At 40.2% G+C, this 17,524-nt stretch overlaps 1 protein-coding gene across 11 annotated transcripts in view; it reads right to left on the minus strand.

Moving 5' to 3' along the window:
• The window catches only part of DMD (dystrophin), a 2,199,436-nt gene that overhangs the window by 351,709 nt on the left and 1,830,203 nt on the right, over positions 1 to 17,524 (minus strand). For all 11 annotated transcript variants that reach the window (XM_074994601.1, XM_074994607.1, XM_074994584.1 and 8 more), the window contains 2 exons: positions 11,725 to 11,897; positions 7,033 to 7,189 (listed from right to left, as the gene is read on the minus strand). In XM_074994601.1, coding sequence (XP_074850702.1) covers positions 7,033 to 7,189; positions 11,725 to 11,897 — 330 coding nt within the window. The remainder of the gene's footprint in view (positions 1 to 7,032; positions 7,190 to 11,724; positions 11,898 to 17,524) is intronic.

The raw sequence follows: 17,524 nt of genomic DNA on the forward strand, positions 1-17,524 counted from the left end.
GTAATGAGACATTGTAAAACATTTTAGGTTAGTGAAGGATACCTTCTTTCACTGTGAATGTTTCCAAGTACTTAGAAGTTGTGTTCACTACTGAAACTCTGGCTCAGGGAAATACTGCTTTCTAGTGACTGCCTGGCCAGATTTGAAGTTCTCTCAAACCCTCTTTTGTGAGAGGTGCGGGGGAAAGGGTAGAGTTAGGGTAGGAGCAATGAGCTATTATAACAACTACACTGGTTAAATTTTCTGGCTCTTTAGCAGTCTGGCTATGCTTTGTGCATCACCACCAGTCATAGAATAGAGTAAAGCAGAGCTCTGTGCAAACTGCTTCAGTCAAAGGGCTCAAGGAGTCTCTCAAATGCCCTATATAGCTCCATTAGTTGAGAGAGGGAAAGAAGATGTCTGGGTCCATTCAATAGGGTAACCTCTGGCTCCATTCCTTTCTCAGATAACCCCCTGAACACAACTTTGCCCTGGGAGTGTGCCTCCCTTCAAAGTGCCTTCTCCCTGCATACGAGAAATACATTGGCTCCACTTCCAGAAATCCAGCTGCAAAGGCAGAATTTGTCACTTGCAACTCGATCCAGAAAAGGCAAATGACACTTTGCTCTGCAAGAAGAAGAAACATTCTGAGGAACTGGTGACGCTTCCTCTATTTGTTATCAGCCTCAATTTCTTGTTTCACCATCTTCTTGGATGCTTCACTGCTCATAACAACAAAGTCTAATATAAATATGGCTGTCTGCCATAAGCACACAACACATGCATGATCAGCACTGTTTTTTTCATTTTCGATGAGATTCAAGCTATTCAGGGTTATTAATAAAGCCCTATATGTCTTCCCTCTGAGCTTATCATGGCAGTTGTGATTGGTTGGAATGCACCTCCAGTCTGTCACAAGGACTGAACTACTAAGACTAACAGGACATTTTCAGTGGAGGACTCTTGACACTGGAATATGCTCCCTCTTGTAGCTGGCCAAGTTTGACAAAACAAATAATTCAACATGAAATGTATTTGTTCAAACTGGCCTCTAATAAGAACAAGTATACTGTCCTGTAAACCTCAGGGAGCCTGTCTTTGCTTCAACAAAAGATCCCTAGTCATTGTCCTCTTCTATTTTCACTGTGGAACTACCCCGGGCTTTATCCTAGAAGGTCCCAAGCCACTGGCTTTTGTTGCAAGAACCTGAAACCTCCTCTTGGTGCTTCCTGGAGTAGGGATGGAGAGCTACCTGTCCCCAAAGGAAGACAAGTGTCATTGTGACGGTCAGAATTTAAGGAGCTACCTGCAGGTAGACTGGGATTTAGTATTGTTGGAAGTTGTAACTCAGATCCTTCTCTAAACTGACAGACTGCCTCCCTTCTCCGCAGCAATACCAAGCTACTTCCCCAAATCATGGAAAATAGTCAATCTCCAGGTTGCATTTTCCTAAATACTGGCCAGTTCCCCAAAGAGTAACACCACTCTAATGGGCCACCATCACTTGATCTCTGGAGGAGGAGGGAAAAACCAGAGCATGTGCTAGGTCCTAGAGCTGCCTGGCTTTGCCACTGGACCAATACTGATACCAAAAATGCTACATGTGGTCAGAACATTGATTTTACACTTGTCCAGAATACACTGCAAAGAGGACATATGTCAAAATAAAAGCTGTCTGCTTGCAACTGCTTACAGCAGCCTAACCTGAAAACATCATAGGATATCCTCCAAGTACACTGAAGTAACTACCAAATTGTTTTTAGCTATTTATATGTCACTAGCAATTAAGTCTGAGGTACAGAACTTTCTCTTTCATAGTTCTACAGGGCTATGTCTACGTTACAGGCTATGTCTACAGGTTTTGCCTACAAAACTTATGGAGCATTGTTACACAAAATGCATTCTCGCTACAGAAACCGCTGACAAAAAAGCAGTGCAGATGCTGCAGGGAGCCCTTTTGTCAATCTGCTTTTATGCGTGGATGCGATCTGTCGACTGTTTTGTCGGAACATCTCTTCCAACAGTAACATCTATAGAGAGATGCTTCCAGTATAGATGCAACCAAGATGTGTTAGGAAATTCTACCATGAACTGGCATCTAGAAAATGCCTACATGTGTCTGCTTGCACTTTGTATGAAAATTAAGAGAGTAAGGCTAATATTAGACAAAGAAGGACAGTTGCTTGACCCAAATGTGTTTTTTTTAAATATGGCAAGAGATGTCATCCTTTGGATGAATACTTCATGCAGGACATTTAAAAAAGAAAAACCTAGCAAGTCTTCAGTTCAAAGCCCTTTTTGCCACAATACAGGTTTAGGTTGTATATCTGCAGTATAAATTTTGTCCTGACATCCCGGTATCATGCCATTACCTTCCCTGGAAGGACTTAACATTATGAGCAAGAGAGTAATTTGCAGTGCCCTTGCCCATTTGTTTCTTGGTCTCTCTGCTGAGACTCCCAATTGTCTTGACAGTTTTAGGGTGTGCATACCTGGCCACTAGGCCTCAGATCAACAACAGTTTTCATATATGATCCTGACTAACCATGAGAAAGACATATGTTTTGGTACCGACAGGTTAATGTTGTTCTTCAATACACAACTTAGAAGTGAAACATCCCATATCTCATTCCTAATCTTCTCAATCATCTATTTTCTGCTCAGTGAAATGATGATCGTTATAGTTATTGTTAGTAGCTGTTCAGGTTTGTAAAAATCCTATTGGATTAAAAAAAAAATAACACTTCAGGGGTGTTAAGTATTGCCTTCTCCAACAATACTGATTCTGGGCAGGTCTACACAGCAAAGTCATCTGAAATAGCTATCCTAGGCCGTTTCTACACAGTCCACTTTCTTTGAAAGTGGCATGGTAATAAGCAGCCCAAAATATGCTAATGAGGCACGGATGCAAATTCCCTGTGCCTCATTAGCATAATGTCATGTGATTTGGAGTCTGGAAGACGATTCTTCTTGACTCCAAAAAGCCATTTAGAAGCACAGCCCCCAGGGGGTCTTCAGGAAGGAAGTTCTTCTTCTGGAGGCCCCTTCTTCTCAAAAATTTTCAGGAAGAAGGGGCCTCTGGAAGAAGGACTTCCTTATGGAAGATCGCTCGGGGCCACGCTTCTACACGGCGTTTTGGAGTCTGGAAGAATGGTCTTCCGGACTCCAAATCACGTGACATTATGCTAATGAGGCACGGGGAATTTGCTTCCATGCCTCATTGGCATATTTTGGGCCGCTTATTACCATGCTGTTGAAATATCCTCACCTGAGGTGATTGATATGTCCCTGGCCCTGGGCTGTGGTGTCCGTGTGTTTCTCCCTGCATCTTAACCAAAAGCCTTAGGAACTGAGCATTTTAACATCTATGTTGTTTAATTCATGATTTTGTTCCCTATCAAGCCCATAGGAGTACTCTATAAAATTTACTGTAAAAAATCCCCTTTGAAAAACACCATATAGAACTGTCTAGAATGAAGTAAACAAGAATAACAGTTAGAAAATGACAGTTGGTGTAAATATTTATGAGGGGCAGTTAATATGTATAAGTTACAGTTTGAAATCCTAATAGTTAGTTTTGGATACCTACTAAATATGTAACATATAGCTTTCCTCGATTGCTATGGCAACCAAAATGCAACATGGACTTCAAACAGGTCCTCACAGGCCCTATAAAGTTAAGAGCTTGAGGCCCCTGCTCTCACTCCTTCTGGGGACCTGGACCTGGACTGAGCTGAAATCACTAAAGAGCTGAAGAAGAAAGAAGAAAAGAAGGTGACAAGCTTCGTGTCTGTCGTCGTACCCCAGCTGCCGAGGGACATCGAAGACCCGAAGAGGACACCTTCAGGAACTCGGACTTTGTGCCCATAGTCATTGAGGGACAAAGAAGAGCTCCTGATTGCAACCATTTTGAAGGCTCCGTTTTTCCTGGAGGGTTTGTTCCGACAGCTGACGCCGCCTAACAAGCGTGCGCCCTGTGACAGGGACAAACCGCAGCAGCGGTCCTGCCCTTCTCCTCCTCAACCATTGCCATGGCCGGTGGGGAGAACTAAGGCCGTTCTGAAATCACTACAAATTTGCTTGCTTATTTGCAAATTTGTTACAGGAGGTTTTTGCATCCCATGTTGGTTCTTTTCCTCCTGGTTCTTTTCTTTAATCCTCTTTCCTGTCAGGCCTAGCGCAGCGCTGTAAAAACGCACCTGTGCAGCCATACTTTCCTCGCTCCTGAAAGAAGCGATTGCAGGCCCAGCGCCTGGAAACAGAGCTAAGGAAGGAGAGGTAACAATCAAATGTACTTGTAATGATCTGGTTAATGTGTGTATTTTACACATGTTGTTGTATCTTTGCTTGCTGCTGGGTGTGCTAACCAATAGCAGCAACGCATTATAGGTGGTAGGCTGGGACTGCCCCAGTTCTGCTAAAACAATCCGAATGGTGTAACCCTTTGTTTCTACTAGCCCATGTAAAGCACAGGGGGCGCTATTTATAGCCAGCCCGAGATATCTTCAACCCTCAGACTATTCTAAAAGCATAATTTACTTTGCCAATAAGAGGCAAGGATTAATTTGACTGGCCCGTAATAGGGATGGATATTGTATTTGGAAACTACCGTGAAAGGTGTTTCTTACCTTGGACTAGCTGTTTAACTGGCAGTCCAATCTAGGGAGTCATCGTAAGAGGTGACCCCAAACCTCGGGAACTGTCATAGGAGGCGGTCCCATTCCATCTGCTCCCCCCTGTTTGAGAGGGAGGTTGAGCGCCCGGATCATCGTAAGAGGTGATTCCGGAATTAGGGTTGAGAGCCTCGTGGCTCTCCCCCCTGCCTGTGAGGGAATAACTCCCTGCAGCAGGTTACTTCTTATTCCTTGCTGTTAACTGGCACCTCTATAAAAGACGATTGTGTAATATTGTGCTTTAACTACTTTCCCCTTACAGCACTCAGCGAAGACGTCATGGGATTCCTGGGGTTCGCTGTAAGTAGTGGGACATTTTGAGGGTGCTGCTCATTGCAGCTTTATATAATTCAAGGGCTGGTGTCATAAATAGACAAACTCTATGCTAAAAAACTAGTAGAGGAAAGGGAAAACCTATAGTCTGTCAATTCAGGTTTATCCTCGTGTGTAATTCCTCTCCCCTTAATAAATTCCCCTTGTGGTTGCACCTTTAAAGGGACTCATTCATTCTTTCAGGGTGGACAGTGTTCAACACCATTCGTGCGGATCCTACCACAACCCTGTAAACCCCATTGGGAGCGACCACCGTGCACACCGTGCTGGGTTGCGGGGTAAAATCCAGTGAGACACTCTACCAGCATCTGTAAGGGTGTGGTTAGGTGTCTCGGGGGCAAAAAAATCAAGAAAAATTTAAATTTTGTGTCGTGCCTCAGTTTCCCCAAGTGCATACACGTTGCTTAACAGCATTGCCCTCCACGATACATGCCACTTTCGAAGAAAGTGGCCTGTGTAGAAACAGCCCTAGTGTCTACCCAATGCAACTGCTATTTCAAAATTATTTCAAAATAGCGGTTGGCTTATTTCAAAATAGGTAAACCTCATTCTGTCTGCATCTACACTAACAAGTTCTTTGGAAAGATTTTTCGAAAGAAAGGGGCTCTTTCAAAAGATCCTGCAGAGTGTCTACACACAAAAAGCGTTCTTTTGAAAATAAATCAAAAGAATGCAGCGCTCCGTTCAAAACCACTCTTCATTTCTCGTTTCAGCAAGAGCACCCCCTTTCAAAAACTTATTTCAAAAGAAAATGCGTGTAGATGCTCCTCAGGCCCCTTTTTTCCAAAACAGCAGTCGTCATGGGGCCTGATTTTTCGATCCCGTACTTTCAAAAGAGCAGGAACTGCATGGACTCTCTCTTTCGAAAGAGCAGATCACTCTTTTGATCCACTTTTTTATGTGTGGACACACTCTTTCAAAGGAATTTCTTTCAGAAGAGATCTTCCAGAAGGTCTTCTTTCGAAAGATCTCCATAGTGTAGATGTAGCTACTACAAGGAATAGCACCTATTTCAAAATAGCTATTTTGAAATGGGTGATGTTAAGTTGGGGAACAGAACCTATTTCAAAATAAGCCATAGTGCGTCCAATGGCTCTATTTCAAAAATAAGATCTACGTTTGTAGATGTTGTATTTCAAAACAGCTACGTGTTATTGTGAAATGCAATTTTGTGTGTAGCAGCATTATTTTGAAATCAATTATTTTGGAATACCTCTTTCAGAATAGCTTATTCATGAATAATACTGCTGTGTAGACATATCCTCTGTAAGCTATGTGTGCAAGGACATACCAGTGAATCTGTTTGCCCACACAGTTGCTGTACTGTCCATACTTAGATCAGACAAAGAACATCAGAAACCACTCAACTATCAGAAGTGGCACAATAAGTCTAACCTTTATTAGGATTTTGTTTGCTTGTTTTTCCTTTTGCTAGAAGTGAACACAATGTTACACAAACTTGCTTGGAGGATTTACAACCTGAGGCTCCTATTTTGTTGTTAAGTGTTCAGAGTCTCATTAGGAAGGGTGTTGTATCATGCAAGCAAAATGCTAACAAACTTCAACAGAACTTTATTCACAAAAGTGAAACCTCTTTACAAAGCTGTTGCATCATTCTGCAGCTCTCTTTTACACGAAGCGTGGCTGTTTTCTCAATGAGCTGGTCTCTATCATTCATCTGCCATACTCCCAAAGTTACAAGTTACAGTCAGAATACTCACAGAAGCAATATATTGCATTATAGTTTCCTCTAGTTTCTGCTCACACTGACGAAATCCGTAGTGATTAGCTACTACAAAGGGGGAGCGTATTTCAGCAGGATTAGTAGGAGGCATTATGGATAGAATAACTGAGGTAAATCGAGTACCCAGGAAAACATTCATATTAGCACTATAAATAATAGAGTTTTAAATCTGCTCCTTATTACATCTAAAATATATTTTAAATGGAAGCCTCCTTTCCCCAACAAAGATGGCTTTAATTCTCTTCCGGAATTAGATCTACACAAAACTTATACCCTTTGAAAGATCACTTATCAAGATCTTACCCTGTGTGTGTCATTCTGCTTCTGCACCACAGGAAGATCCCCACCAATGGGTGCCTGTTGCTTTAATTCATCACCTTTCAGCTGCAGCCCTGTCAGGAGCTCCTGAAGAGAGAGGTGTAGACGCTTCCACTGGTCAGAACTGGCTTCTAAATGGGATCTGCAAGGCATATGTTATTGCATTAGCTGTAGGGAAAATAAATCTTTTCTTTACAATGACAATAATAGAAAAAAATCACACTCTAGGGTGGGGTGAGATGTCATTGGTTAACCTCACTACACAGCCTGCACTCACTCTTGAGGGTTCTTGACTGTGGTTGTCAATTTAGTGATCATTAAAATTAGGAGTTAAGGGCCTACCCCAGTGCCACTTCAATGTGTTTTGCATCTGTCTATATCAGCACAGGCTTGAGTGACATGCCCCAGTCCTAATCTGAAACACCTGCTATTCCAGGCCTGAGTTTGCTAAGTCTGAACAAGCAACCCATCACTTGAGACTTCAAACCAGAGATTGAATTTTTATCTCCAGAGAAACAGAATAATTTGCCTGTTCCACTGTGGCAGCCAGTCCAGTCTACAAGAGACTCATGCAGTTACTTCTCAAACTAACAGATAGAACCGATGTCAAGTTCTCATAAGCACTCTAGGGCAAACCTAAAATTTAGTAGATTATTTTATAAATATACTAATCAATGATTTATGCTACAAAATTTTTGTTCTATTTGAAGGTAGGATGTGAGAGAAATAAAATACACTGCTAGAGAAGAGAAAAGAGAAAACACAACACTGGTCAAATGACCAGCACAAGGAGCATCTCTCCTCTATTGCTTACTCATTATAAGTAAAATGGTGCTTAATGCACCAAATCAAATGTTGAGCCTAATACTATGAAGTCGTTATGTACTATAATCTGCTGTAGAACTGAGACTGTGAATAGACCATCTCTGTATTGATTAATTTATTGTTGTTCATCTTGTATTTGTGTGTATTGCATAGTAATTTTTGCCTCCTACACATCAGATTTCAAATAAAGCCATTATTAATGTTGCCATTTCATCATTTTGGCAGGGAGAACTCCCTAATGAGTTTTCACAGCTTTTAATAATTTATTGAATTAGTTTAAATCAAAACAATGTAATATAACAAAAAGGCATAGAAATATGGAATCCAAATTCCCCTAAAATGTGTATGAGCTTTGAAATTTAAGTTGTATTTAAACTCCAAATTTGCTTATCTAGCAACCTTTTACACCCCACTTTCTGATCTCAAACATCTCAATATTTGTATTTTCTGATAATTAATACCACACCACTACACTCTGCATGGCAGCTGCATGGCGGTTGTTGGGAAGAGTGATGCACATGGGCTTCTTGTGGTTTTCAGGATCTTCTGATTTGGATTTGCAAAGGACCGGTGAATACTGTGTGTTTTTCAAAAAAAATTGCTCTACTGCACCTAAAGTCATTTCTCTTTTTGTATATTAGTTTATCAAGGTGATGGATAAAGAGAATGGAGTTATGTAGCTATGCTTGTAAAGCAACATAGCCTAGCTGTTCTTACTTAGTACGTTGGTGCAAAAAAATCACAATTCCACCTGGCACCTCATATTCCACTTTAATAATTACTGCTTTTATGAGGGAAGAGAACACACAGGAGAATGTAGGCGCCTCCGTGTGCAAGAAAACCACATCCTTCAGTTGAGCGATCACTGTGCTTTCCTGACCCCTCCATGCAGCCTGTTTTCTCTTAATTTATAGGAAAATATGCTTTCCAAAAAGAATCAAGAGGATGGCCTGTCAGATTGTCATCCTGCTGGTTTTGGCTTACACACTAGAGGGTGGTTTTGGTTTCAAATAAATATTTCATTCCTCTTTGCCTGGCATGCTACTGAGTAAAATTTTCAAAATCATTTCAGTGATTTATTAGCCACAACCCTATTTTCAAAAGTGGCTTAATCTCTTTAGTTATCTAGCTGCTTTTGAAGATTTTACCTGCTATCTTGTTTTGAATTTTTAAAATATGAAGGACAGGCATTCTTAGAATATCAGCTTCAGAAAAAAAAAGAGATTAAATTGAAAGAAAGTATTCATGGAATTTTTGCCCTGACATTAAAGAGCAGATCATAACTTTTCCCAACTCAGGTCCATGAACTGCTGTTTGTCTCCTGCTCATCTTTCAATCTAACTATACAGTATTTAAGCTCCATAATGCAACATCAGTCTAACCCATTCTTTTAATGCTGTCAAAATTCTATTGCCCCTATTCTATTGGGAATACCATGTTAATCAACTGACCTGGTGATGGTGGTTGGTAGGTTCTTGCCCAGTAAAAAATAAATATTTAAAATCCACATTTAGTACCACATTCTCTACAAATATGTACATATATTATTTTAAATACATATAATATTTAAGTATCTAACAAAGGACAAAACATGATCAAAATGAAGGCAATTTTGGACTAAAGTCTTAAAATCAAGGTCTTAAGTTAAAAATACCTTGGGAAAGCTCGCTGATTTAGGCAGACTTGCTCAGAAGTGCATAACAGTAAAAAAGTTCATAATAATGGAAATCAAACTCTGCCTCTCCTTAATGTCCCATGAAATTGTTCCTCCTCTCACATACTTTCTTTAAACAAAAAGTAGTGTGCTCAGAAACTTAAAATGGAATAGGCTGATCCTGGTTCAGTAACCATGGTTTCCTGCTCTTGTTTTCTAAAACTTAAATAATAATAGTAATAATAATAATAGTCACCCTTTAGTATCTATTATTAGTGCAAATAAAATACAGCAACAGACAGGATGGTTAACACCTACAATACACAGCAGTGCAAATTTCTGTTCCAAAACCTGTCAGTAACATATACTGTCAATATCAGGAAATTGTACCAAACAGTGCGATGCAAAGAAATACTTCCAGGGACTAGACTGAGTACCAAAGTCAGTTCAGCTTGATAACTCAGCAGTTTAAAAGTTAAAGTATTAGCTGTTTTAACTTACATGTTTTTGGCTACTCCTAATCCTTCATTATGACCAACTCTTTTAGAGATGGAGAGTAAGCCCATTACATAACATGTTTAATTTAAAAGTTTGAAGCAACTGTGATGAGATAGGACTACTATTTTTGACTTGATTAATCACATCAATAATTGAACTGCAGGAACTGAGATGTAGAATATCTCATATATTAAATTGTCCATGCTCGGTCAATATGCTGATTTTTTTCTCTCAAACCTTTTTTATATCACCAATTTAATAGATAAGGCCTCTAGAAAAAAAGTATTCAAAATAATGATTTGAATGGTTATATCCCTTTTTTTTCAACAAGGGAAAAATATCTGTCTTCTTTTCTTTACTTCATCTACCAATATCTTTTGAGCCTCACATCTTTCATTTAGTTGTAATGATTAACGTTATGAAGATGGCTTTTACCATTACACACATTGACCTTCTCCAGGTCTCCAGCTTCAAAAGCTAAGATTTCACACATTACTTTGAAAGTGCTTCTGCCTTTTCGTGCCCTCTGAACTACCACCATCATGTAATGAATGAAGGAATAGAAAGAGTGACTGAGAGTGAGTGCATTGAAGCTGCATTCTTTACTGTAAAAGGCATATTTGTAAAGAAACGATTCCTGGACAGTTTCTCCCAAAAGGAAATCCTAAACTGTTAACCTGGGTCTACACTACAAAGTTCTGCCTACAGAAGTCACTGTTGACAGATTTTTGTCAACAGAACCTCTGTCTACAGAACACGTCCACACATAATAGGGGCTCCCCTGTCAAAGCCTTGTGTTGACAGAGAGTGGCCAGACTGCTCAGCCTTCTGTCAACAGAACAGCCAACTGGAAGCTCTGCAAGCAGGGCTGCCAGATGACCTGGAAGCCCTCTCTACTGACAGAGGGCCTCCCCCACCCCACCCCACCCCACCCCTCCCACAACTATACTATTTCTCTGTCGACAGAATCTGTCTACAGAGATGCTATGCCTCAAGGTATAACTCTGCTGGGACAAAAAGTTGTGTCCTGTCAACAGACTCTAGACAGACATCATTTGTAGTGTGGATGCTCTCTAGTTTTGTCAACAGAAGGCCCACTTTGTCACGTAGACACAGCTTCAGGAATTTGTACCTCAAGTGGATCTTTTGTAGTAATACCTTTAATTATATGCTTCCTTGAAAGAAGTTTGTTTTTTCATGAAACCCAGAGATAGTTTATACCCTTGGATTTGAGGTTTCAACTTTCTCCCCTCTTTATCTACGAAAAGAAATCTAAAGTAACATCTGCTTTCACCTAGAAGTTAGTTTTGCATTGGAAAGAACAGCCACACAAACACAGTGCATATTAAATGTGTTGTTTAATCACTTCTCTTTTATGATACTTGATAAGCCAAACCCAGATTTTAAAAAAGCCTGCATTTAGAAAAAGTTACTGTTTGAGCACACTGCTGTTTTGCCATAGCACAACTGTGATTATAAAATTTCATCACTTTCTCAAATCCTAATCCCCTACAATGATTTCTGTACCAGGTAAATCAATCATTCTTAGAAAGTAATTCAACATTCAAAATATCATGAATCATACAAAAAATAAATGAACAAGCATGATCAGAAACAAACATATACCCTTGCACTGGAAAATAAGTACCTTTCTGCTTCTCAGATTAAGTGAAGATTTTGCCATTGGATTTGATTCTTACCTAATGTTCAGAGATTTTTTCCTGAGCTCACTCCATCTGAAGTTCATGTTATCCAGGCGTCTCTGCAACAATACTGCATCATCAGAGCCTTCCAAAGATCTCAGGATTTTTTGTCCATTTTCATCCAGATTATGGAAGATGTCAGTATGAGCTTCAATCTCTGTCTGGAGGTCCTAGAGGGACAATACAGAAGAACATTCATATTTCTTACAAAATCAGGAAGACTAATTCGACGGATGGACCATACAGGCTTTCACTTTCCAAAGAAGACTGAAATATATAATAAGCAATACAGATTATGACTGCTCATCTAAATGATAGCTTTATGTATGGTAATATACTATACATCAAGCTCATGTTAGCATGAAGACAATATGCATTAAACAATGAGGTTTTCCAGACAAAATAATATTAAGTTTAGGTTTTCACAAGTGACAAACAAACAAGACTGGTGTACAACTGTGCCCATAAGAGAAAAAATATCTCAGGCTCACAGCTGGATCTGACCTGTACGTGATACGTCTTCCTGTGTAACATTTTCAGCTTGAATCGGGGACTGCAACATGGGTCCTGCTGCATGGCAATGTCAAGAAAACTAAGCTAAGGCACTAGCTGAACTTTAAAATGCCAAGTTCACTTACATCCTGTTGAAGAATGCGTTTCAGAGCACAGGCCTCAACAGCCAAGAGTACTAAACAGTCACTTTGTACTATATGAAAACATTGGTCAGGGCCATGGCTGTAGGAGGGATTGGGAATAGCAAGGACCCAGAATATGCAACTGGAAGTTCATGTTGAACAGCCAGCTTTTCTTATCACTTTGTAATTGCTGGCCAGCTAAATTTCAAATCCATCCCTCCCCCTTTCGTTTTTAGCAGGGTTGCTTCTGCCAAGAAAACATTCTTGAGAAAGCTGCCTGGTACCAACATTCCTATCTGCCTACAGACTGAATGCGCTCTTTGTATATTATCTGCCTCACACTAAGAGATTTGTGTGCTTCAGATCCACAAGGCTTCAGATTCATGCAGGAGAAAACAGTGGCTATATCAACCTCTTTAACTTGAAGAAGTACCTATAAATACACAATAGCTGTCAGAGTAAGGGAAAAGATGGGTAAACTGGCTTAGTAAGTGGTGTTCTGCATTGTCAAAAGGGAGGCTCAGGTACACAGGTTAGTTTTCTAGTTGTTTTCTCTCAACTCCTGGAATGGAAGTGTTGTGGAGGCAGTGTGAAAGGAAAAGTGATCTGTAGTGTTTAGCAGGGTGGCCAAGAAGGACTGATTAATCATTGCAGATGGGTTTCAATAGAAATTAGGTCCAATCTTTCTCAACACAAAGGATGGAATCAAAATTGGGAAACATGGACTTTGCCTGCATTACAGAACTGAACGGGTTCTAACTGAGCTGACTGCATTCTACACTAAGGGTTCAGGGCATGCACACTAGCTGTGCTGACGTGTGCTAAGCAAGTGTGCAATGTTTGTCCCATGGCAACACTGGCTTTTCTAAACTGCTTCAGTTTATCACCGGATGGAGCCATCTATTCCTGGCACAGTTACTACAAACAGTGATCTATGGGAGATTTGAAGAAGTCTACAAGTATATTAGGGGACAATTGTAAGGGAAAGATACGTTGAGCTGTTTCAATTAATCTGTCCCCCTGTTGGCATTAAAACAATTCTTGGCAAAACCATGCAAATTATACCGGTGCTACTCCTATTGGAAATATGTATAATGTACACAGTACTTAGAATGCTTATGTTTGGGCATTTTTGTATGTACAAGGCCAGAAGGCATCACTGGGTTAATCTAACCTGATGCTTTGCACGTCACAGGTCACAGAACTTTGGATTGATTCCAGTTTGCACTACAGAATATCTTTTAGAAAAAAATGATTTAAATATTTTGTTTGATGAAGAATCCAGAGCAACCAGGGCCATCCTTGGGGGAAGCAGGGCCTGGTGAAGCCAAGCACAGTGCTCTGGGAGTGGATGGGACAAGGTGGACTGGAGTGGACTGTCAGGTCACTCTGGAACCCACTGCTATGGTGAGTGTGTGTAGGGGGAGGAAGGCAACCCCATTTTATGCCCTGTGCCAGGCCCCTCCCGACAAGTAATCACCCAGGCCATGCTGGGACCCATCCATAGGATGATTGAGAAAGCTGCTGCGGGGCCCCCTCAAAAGCATGGGTTCTGAAGCAGCTACCCCAAGCAATCATATGGATGGGATGTCTCTGATCATACCACTCAGTAAGTTGTTTCAATGAATAATTATCCTAACTGTTAAAAACTTGCTCCTTACTCCTAATCTGAATTTATCTAGCTTCACTTTCCAACCACTGGATCTTGTTATGCCTTTGTGTGCAAAATTGAATAGGCATCTACTATCTAATTTATGTTCCTCATGTAAACAAATACTCATATACTATGATTAATTCACACTTTAAGATTCTAGATGCAGTAGAGTCAATCCCTGTGATAAACAGGAGGTAAGAACTTGTGATTTATTTTACTGCCATTCTTGCCCTTTCAGTTTTGATGTGTGTACATCTCAGTGCTCCCTTTACACTTTAAAAATAAGCTAATTCAGTTACTTGGGAGTACAGGATGCTTGGAGAGAACAGTAAAATACTGTAGCTACAGTAGCCTAAAGTTAATAATTTTAACTGGTTTTCTGAAAATATCAAACTACCTTCCCTTTAGCAAAAGCAGTACATGCCGTGAAGAACATGTGTCGTGTCCCTTGGTAGTCAGAGTCACTTTGACTAATCAAAGCTGCCTTTCTTCATACTATGTTATACACACAAGCTCATAAAAGTGCACTCTGTAGCATTATTCTTTTCTTTCAAAAATTTGTTTTAAATCATTTTTGTCCTTCATGCATATACATACATTAAAATAAGCTTTAAAAAAGAATCATGCCATATTCCAGAGTACATTATATACACAACTGCTTGAACTGAAGACCAAAAACCAAGAAATTAATTAGCTGATGATGCATTGGAAAGGTCTAAAGTCATACATTAATCCTGTTAAAAGTTTACCATTCAAGTTCTGCTCTCTCTCTTTCCAGGTCATCAGTGTCAACTGCACAGTTTCTAATGGCGCTAAACCTAGTTTGATTTTGGCTGTGCAGAAGAAGGATGAGGAGGTATGAAGAAACATGAAAAGAATAAAAAAAAAATTTCCCTCATTGGGGTTGATATGCCTTCCATCCTTCTCCCTTGACAGACTTCCAATTCCAAGAGAAGCAGATTACATGAGAGGAAAGAACTCAGTTCTTACATTTATCTTCTGAAATGGGAAAATATATCCAATCTTTCAAAAAGGAAAGTTAAAGAGAAATACAATCAAAAATCTGTTCCCTGACAAGAATACAGGGGAAGGATTCATTTCACTTTGTGCTTGTCTACACTACCACCTTCCTTCGAAGGAAGGATGGTAATTAGGGTGTTGGGATTTTACTAATGAAGTACTGCCATGCATAGGCACTCCTCAAGAAAGGGGACTTTGAAGTTGCCCCAGCACTTCAAACTACCAGTGAGTGTGCTGCAGCTAGACGCGTACCAGTACTTTGAAGTTTAAAACTTCACAGTTGTCGTGGGGAAGGGGAGGATGTGCTTAATGAAGTGCTGCCTATGCACGTGAGCACTTGATTAGTAAACTCCCAACACCCTAATTACCATCCTTCCTTGGAAGGTGGTAGTGTAGACAAGCCCAAAATTTTGAGGAGTAAGGGGACTTTGAAGTTGCCCTGGCACTTTGAAGTACCAGTGGGTGAGCCGTGGCTAGATGAGTGCCGGTACTTCAAAGTTTAAAACTTTGGAGTTGCTGCAGGGGGGAATTTGCTTAATGAAGTGCTGCCTATGCACGGCAGCACTTCATTAGTAAAATCCCAACACCCTAACTACCATCCTTCCTTCAAAGGAAGGTGGTAGTGTAGACACAGCCTTTGGGAACTATTCAGATAGTTGGAAAATGAGTATTGACTGTTAACTTAACAAATTACTTTACAGAATAAACTGTGAGTTTTGTCTTTCCACTCTCAACAAAAGACCAAATTCTGAATTCCTTACTTAGCGAAAAACTGCCAGTGAAATAATGGCGATTTTGCTCTGGTAAGAACTACACTATTAAGCTCACCTTTATGAAAATGTCCCTCAGAAATTAAGACATAATGAAAACTTTGCTAGATGTATTTTTTAATATTCTATAGATATGTAAGAGAATATATTTCTGTTACAGAATGATTAAAAACCTTAAGCAAGGTTTTGATTTTAACTTAATTCCACAGGATCCATGAATAATTTCTTCTATTAAATTTATGTAGATGGTTTTATCCATTTTATGTAGAACTGTTTCATAAAGGGTAAAATGACTATCTTAAGTTCTGATGATACACGGTAAAATTCTGTTGAAAGCCCGGCTCATAGACTTTAAGGGATCATCATGATTATGTAAGCTGACCTGCACATTTTAGGCCATGGTACTTGACCCATCCAGTCCTGTATTAGATTCCAAACCTGCGGTTGAGATACTGATGTCCTCAAATCATGATTTGAAGACTTCATAGTTACAGAGAACCCAGCATTTTCACTAGTTTATACTGCAACATGGCCCAGGTCTTAGAGGAAGGTAACTGCCCCTTCTCCTACCCCCAGGCTCTCAGCCAATCTGACCATTGAAAAATTCTTTTCAAGCCAAATGTCTCCACTTAAGAACTCAGTTAGAGGTGCTCCATTGGACCTGGAAGTGAAGAGGACTAGTCTTGAAGAAAGGAGGGAATTTTCAAGAGAGGCATGGAAAAGATTGGTTACCTATACAGTAACAAGCTTTGTCATATGTGGTTCCTGTCTATTCCCATCTTGAGGTGCACAGGAGCTGTACATGTCTGAGACCAAAATACGCTTTGTTAACTGTGATTGTTGTTATGCAGCCTTCTCCTCCTTGATAATCTGCACTCAGGATATTAGGGGCGGAGTGAACTAACTGCCTCTCAAGTTATCTTGTACTCTATTTAATGTACATGAAAAATAACCATTTTTTGCTTTCCAATGATAATTTCCCTATGTAATCCACTTGAGGGAACCCAGAGGCAGCGTTCATTGAGGAGGATAGTGAAAGTTATTCCACTGCATCACTGACTGAAGGACTGCTAAGCTGAAGGAAGCTGCTACTGCAGAAGCATGTATTGGGGCACAACCCTAATGTCTCACAAATATATGAACCGAGTATCATATAGCCAAACTACAGATCTCCAGGACAGGCACATTATGAAGTAAAGCTATTGAGCCAGGCAAGTTCTAGCTGAGAGAACTCCCACACCTTACAGGGCTGGGTATCAGTCAAATCATAGCTAAGCAGGATGAGCACAAAATTCACTAAGACTCTTCTTCACAAAGTTCAGTAAAGAAGACAAATAGTCTGAAGTGTGACATCCACTGTAGGTAGGAAGCCAAGGCTTATGGGACATCCAGAAAGTGGAATTTCCTGTCCTCTTCGGAGGCAAAAGGCTTTAGGTAGAAGATGGGTAAGTGGATGACTTCATTCAGATTGAACTCAGATGACTTACAGGTTGAATTTAGGTTGTAACTGTCAAGAAATTTTATCAATGAGCCATGAGCCATAAGGACCCCCAAGCTCCCTACTTTTTTGGTTAATGAGCTGAAGGACAATCCCAATGTTTTCAAAGAGCAGAGAAGTTTAAGTATAACTGGAATCTCAGTATACTCTGCAGGCAGCTGATAGTGTTGGTACTATGATGACAGACCAGGGTACAAGGAAGATCAATGACTAGCTGTGT

Source organism: Carettochelys insculpta, chromosome 1, assembly GCF_033958435.1.
Source record: "Carettochelys insculpta isolate YL-2023 chromosome 1, ASM3395843v1, whole genome shotgun sequence".
NCBI classification, from domain to species: Eukaryota; Metazoa; Chordata; order Testudines; family Carettochelyidae; genus Carettochelys; species Carettochelys insculpta.